Source organism: Danio aesculapii, chromosome 5 (assembly GCF_903798145.1).
Source record: "Danio aesculapii chromosome 5, fDanAes4.1, whole genome shotgun sequence".
Lineage (NCBI taxonomy): Eukaryota > Metazoa > Chordata > Actinopteri > Cypriniformes > Danionidae > Danio > Danio aesculapii.
The window spans coordinates 28234069-28240448 of NC_079439.1; the positions used below are offsets into that span (position 1 = coordinate 28234069).

The 6380-nt window shown below is 33.8% G+C and overlaps 1 protein-coding gene across 1 annotated transcript; it reads left to right on the forward strand.

Moving 5' to 3' along the window:
- The first annotated feature begins 490 nt into the window (after nt 1–490).
- Nucleotides 491–5658, forward strand: tbx3b (T-box transcription factor 3b). The gene is made up of 7 exons (XM_056456913.1): nt 491–1099; nt 1463–1730; nt 2197–2343; nt 2444–2520; nt 2848–2981; nt 3558–4108; nt 5116–5658. Exons 1-7 carry the CDS (start codon nt 804–806, stop codon nt 5428–5430), a joined length of 1788 nt encoding a protein of 595 aa, XP_056312888.1. The 5' UTR covers nt 491–803; the 3' UTR covers nt 5431–5658.
- Nucleotides 5659–6380: the final 722 nt, after the last annotated feature.

Genomic DNA, 6380 nt, shown 5'->3' on the forward strand with positions numbered 1-6380 from the left:
AATCTAACAGACATCTCAATAGCTTTAGAAAGAATTATGTCATTTGTTATTTTACTACTGCTATCTGCATGTCAGAAATAATGTAAATAATGTTTTATGAAATTCATGGCCTAAATTAAAATATATATATGGCATTCAAACATTTTATTTATTTATTTTAACATGATAGCTATTGGGTTCTCCAGTCTCTCTGTCTTCATCTGCAGAAAGAACTGCTGTAGAAATAATATGAGGGGCTTCTGTAAGTGTCAAAATAGACGTTTTAACTTAATTACACTTCATAGCTTTGTTTCACATCTCAATTAACAATATTCAAAAAACGCGAGCAACACTCAATTTCGGACAGCTGAGCCTGTACTCCATTTGTACCAAATCACTTTGTTGCAGTTGATTCTTCATTTAATCGATTCACCACGCCCTTATGAAGCACAATTGGTTTGGATGTGTGTACAGAGCCAATCAGAAAGCCCTAACAGAACTGTCCCGTCCCGACCACAAACCAACACCATGCCGTCTGGAGATTCGGCACAAGGTCCCCAGAGTTCATCTGTGCGCACGAGACCCCATAAAACAACCTTTACTGTCTCTGCAGTTGGGTTTTTCACTCAACGGGACAGAGACATGACGGCATGAGAATGATGGACTCACTCAAAAACGCGAGTTTTAATTTAGACGAAGTCTCTACAACTTTTGATCAGTTAAAATATGGTTCCCCATAAAGAGACTTCACAGAGGAGTTGTGGTGATTGACTGATGATGATACTGATGATGAAATAACCACAAACGCAGCGCAAGTTGAGAGAATGGCGTATCACCACTTTATACCGGCTAGTCCCACTGACTTCACTATTAGCCCGATGCTCGGACAGCAGGCGCAGCTTTTCCCTGTTGGATACGGACACCAGCAGTTCGCGAACGCGCTCCAGAGCTCGATCCGTCTGGCGCTAAAAGAATCCGCGGCTCCAGCGCTCCTCTCCGGCCGGACCAGAGACCCCGTCCAGACACCTGAGGACGAACCTGTAGTTCACCTGGAAGGCAATGAACTGTGGGGGCAGTTTCACAAAGTCGGCACGGAGATGGTCATAACAAAGTCTGGAAGGTAAGATGATTTAAGTCGACTATAGACTACAGGTGAAATATGAGAAAAATGTCGTTTGAAATGCACCATGACAGGTCGCCTGGTTGTTTAGATTTGTTTCTCTTAAAAATAAAGGACCTACAGGAAGAGTCAAAGCAGACTTTTTAAAGTGATGCCAAAGAAGAAGCCTTTTTTGTTAATTGGAGAACGTTTAAGCGAAAGTCTCCTCAAATAAGCATATTTTCAAAGTGTGAAGAACATTTTCACAATCTAAAAAAAACCTTCTATATATTAAAGGGTTTACGGGTACAAATCAAGAACCTTTAATTTTAAAAATATGCTTTGTATTTTGAGTTGAACACTCGTATCTTTTGCTTCTTTGAGGCGCATGTTCCCAGCCTTTAAAGTGCGCTGCAGCGGCTTCGACAGGAAGGCGAGGTACATCCTGCTGATGGATATAGTCGCGGCCGATGACTACAGATACAAGTTTCACAACTGCCGCTGGATGGTGGCTGGAAAGGCCGACCCAGAAATGCCCAAGCGCATGTACATCCACCCAGACAGTCCTTCTACCGGAGAGCAATGGATGTCCAAAGCTGTGACCTTTCATAAACTCAAACTGACAAATAATATATCTGACAAACATGGATTTGTGAGTATTAAGCTTAGATGTGAATCACTTTTTATTGTGATGTTTTTCTTAAACGTTTTTAAATTTTCACCGAAAAAAACATACATAAAGAGAAAAAGTAAAAGGAATATGAAACATTCAACAAGTTGCCTGTCAGAAAGTAAAATTTTGCCATATTTTGTATGCTACAGTAAATTAATCTTGCATTCGATACCATTTAAAAAACAGTTTGATGATTAAAGAAAAACTATGGTAAATTTGTGGTTATCATGTTTTTATTTTAATTGTAAAACCACAGATTTGTAGAGGTATTTCTTGACTTGTATTCTGACTCGCAAATGATAAGGGAAACTTTTTTTTTTTTTGAGATTGAAAAAAAAATTGGTGGAAATTTCCCCACTAATTTAAAAATAATTTGATGTAATTCGAGCAGATGTCGTGATTGTTGTAAAATGATTATTTAAAATTATATTATTTTGTTTTGCAGACTATTTTAAACTCCATGCATAAATATCAGCCAAGGTTTCATATTGTTCGAGCCAATGATGTCCTCAAACTTCCTTACAGCACATTCAAGACATATGTGTTTCCTGAGACTGAATTTATTGCTGTGACGGCATACCAAAATGAAAAGGTGACAGTACTGTTTTAAATGCTTCATTTAATAAGGTTGTAAAAAAATTCCCAATACTTGAAATGCGATATTTTCATTAACATTTATCGTACCTTAACAGATAACCCAGCTAAAAATCGATAATAACCCATTTGCTAAAGGATTCAGAGAGACTGGAAATGGGAGACGAGAGAAAAGGTCAGTGTTTTTCTTTTAGATTTCTTAATTATTATCGGCAGACTAAAGTTAAACTCATAACCCTTATTAGCTTGAGTAAGTTAAACCTTATAAAATAATAATGATTTGAGCTAATCAGAGTTGATCTGTTGGTACAGATTTACTTAATTTATATTGTGTAAAATCATATAATCATTATATTCCTTTTAGTTTTGATATGAACTGGACATTTTTTTATTTCCAGGGTTAAATTCTATTTTAAAATGTAGATTTTTAGTGTAAGCTTTTAAGCAGCACTGTCTGAAATAATTGTAGTATCCGCTGACATAACTAGTTTTTTATTCTCAGGAAGCAGATGTTGCATCAGAGGTGTGATGTGGAATCCAAAAAAGCCAGTGTGTTGACAGACGACTCGTCTTTCGACCAAAGTTCATCAAATTATTTGATTCAAGAAAGTAACGTTGTTACATCAACTTCAACAGGTTACAATTTATATTATATACTTATACATTAAACAAATATCAAACTGTTATTTATTATAAACATATTTTATATTTTATTATTTATATAAATTCACATTCTAATTATATTACAAATGAAGCTGGGCTATGATTAATTTGTAATTAAGCACATCTTTAAGTTTGAATTGACAGAATATATGTGTGTGTGTACTGTAAATATTTATTATGTAAATAGAAAAACCCACATGCTTGCATATATTTCAGAACACACACACACATATATAATACAAATTATATATAGATTAAAATATATATGTACATATTTTTGTTTTGTATAAATTAGATTTTATGTGTGTGTATTTAGAGTATATTTGCATAATAAATATCGCATGTCTACACAAACTCTAATTTTGGTGTGATTAACCTTGATTAATCATTATCAAGCACTGATTATAATTCAATCATTTATATAATTATATAAAATAGGCTAATATTTATTAATACTGTTTTTATAATGTATTTTATTAACCATGTTTTTGGTGCTGTTTTTAACACACATCCATAAGTTATTTATTCCATTATTCTACACTTACTCAGATACAAATGAGAGTGACATTGATGGATATGGGGATGAGAAGGAAAGCAACGAAGTTGAGTCAATCCAGTCAATTTCTCAAGACGAACAAAACTCCAGAGAAATCTCCACAACAGTGCAAGAGTGCAAGGATGATCCAAATGAGGAGATCGAAGGAGACAGAAACCCTGCGATCAACAGCAAGAAACAGCACAGTGTAGAGCAACCTGCGCATTTACCCTTGGATAAAAAACATGCTGAACAACAGAAGTTTGCAGCTGATGTGACTGATGCTTCTCAGAAGGATTCGCTCGCTCGACACTTTTACTTCCCCACTCCAGGCCTAATTAATTCTCTGCATGTGCCGTCACACGTCTTGTCAAATTTATGTCAGTTTAATTATGTTGGAACACTTCCATTTTTGGCATCTGAAGCAACTGGTTCTTGGATACCTAGAAGGTCAAATGAAGGAGAGGGTCAAGGTTACACCACTTCAGTCTCATCCTCACAACAAAGACTTACTGGCATGCAAGATTTACCGCCGAACTTTCAGCAGCACAGAATGACCTCTCAGGTAGGGCTGTTATCCACCGTGGGAACTTATTTGATTGAATATCACTGATCATATATTAAAACTACCAATTTTAATTCAATTAAGATTAATATATATTGTGTAGTTGAGGGTAAGATATTTAGCCCTCCTGTGACATATTTATAACCTTTCAAACATTTCTTAAATGATATTTAATGGAAATTTTACACAGTATTACTGATAATATTTTTTCTTCTAGAGAATTTTTTAGTTTTATTTTGGATGATATAAAAGCAGTTTTTACATTTTATAAAACTAGCTTAAGGTCAATATTGTTAGCCCCCTTAAGCAATGTTTTTTCAATTGGCTACAGAACAAATCATTTTTATGCAATGGCTTGCCCAATTACACTAACCTGCCTAGTTAACCTCATTAGGGTTAATCCTTAATTAATTAAGGCTTTAAATTGGACTTTAAGCTGAATACTTGTATCTTAAAAATATCTAGTAAAATATGTACCATCATCATGGCAAAGATAAAAATAATCAGTTATTAGAAATTTGAAGAGTTTAGATGCAAAAATCTCTAAATGCCGCTTGATATTTTAATCTAAAATGAGCATTTTTCTCTGACTCTTGTGTGTAAGCTCAGAAATGTTACTTTTATAGTGACGAATAAGTTATTTTCATTGCCTTTAAAGTGAAATACTTGAACATAAACATAGGAGGCTGAGAAAAATGCTCATTTTAGGAGCAAATTTCAGATGGCATTTAGAGGATTTTGCATCTGAACTCTTCATTTGTTATTAAAACTATTATGTTTAGAAATGTGTTGACAAAGTCTTCTCTCTGTTCAACAGAACTTTAAAAAATTTCAAATGTTACAGATAGGCTAATAATTCTGACTTCAACTGTACATAAAATAAATGTAAGACATAAAGCATACTATATAATTGTTGTTTTTATTGCTTTCAGTTTGCGTGTAAATTCATATACACACATTTATTATTTTATTTATTGTCTCATTGATTGTTTGATCTGATTTCACAGGGAGTGCTCGTCTCGGCGCATGGAAATGGTTTTCCTTATCCACAGGGTTACATGACCACATCTGCTGGCAGCTCTTCTGCAGCTTCATACCAGGTTCACCGGCCGCCTTTCTTCAACATTAGCTACCAGCCCCAATGCAGACCCTATCCTGTACCAGTGTGGGTGCATGGGCGAAAAATACCACAGACCACCTCAGTATTTATCCCATACGGAGAAACTGATATAAATGAACATGCTAGCATTGCAACTCCTGGATCAACTTTGTTTAGATTAAAAGCTAATAAGGATCAAAACACACAGTGTCAGGATCTCTAGAGATGTCTGTGCTGGAGCAACAACAAACTCAGCTGCAATGATATATGTGACTGTGTTGTGGATCAACTGAAGATCTGGATTGAGATTTAATATATGCTATTTATTCTTTAGTCTTTATCTGCTGTGTGAAAGTGTGGAAATGCATCAAATATATGAGGGAGCTGCAGAGCAACCATTAAAGATATTCAATCCGGTTTCTGTGCTTTATCCTCCTTTTCCCCCCAAATCTACATATGCTACAGTAGACTACATATATAAGGGCATCTTATTTTTTTTTAGCTTATGTTTAAGAAGTTGGCAATATCTTACAGGACTAGGAGTTTCTAGTACTATTATTATATTGGTTTTCTTTTTCTTACTAGTCATAGATTTTAATAAAAGAAAAACCATACTCCTCATGGCTGTTTTATTTGCCAGTTTTCCTAAGGAGGTTTTTGTAAACAATTAAACACATAGCTTTCATGCGAATGTGAATCTGATTCTCTTTGATCTGAATTTCACCACAAGAGGTCACTGTGATTAAAATGTCCTAACAAATTTACTGACGGATATATTGGCATTTAATAACACCACAACATTTTAATTTGTTTGTTATTAGGAAAATATCATAAACATAAGAAAAAGTGGCCTCAATGTAAACCAAACTTTTGCCTTTTTGTGAATGACTTCAAATTAAATGTAAATCTTTTAGAACAATCACAAAACAAAAAAGCACTGAAAACATGCAATTACAAATTGCAAAACAATTAATTTCATGTAAATGTATTATATATATATATATATATATATATATATATATATATATATATATATATATATATATATATATATATATATATATATATATATATATATATATATATATATATATATATATATATATATAAAATATATGTTGTCCTTGTGGCATTAAATGAATCTAAAATAACATCCATAAATGTACATTTTCC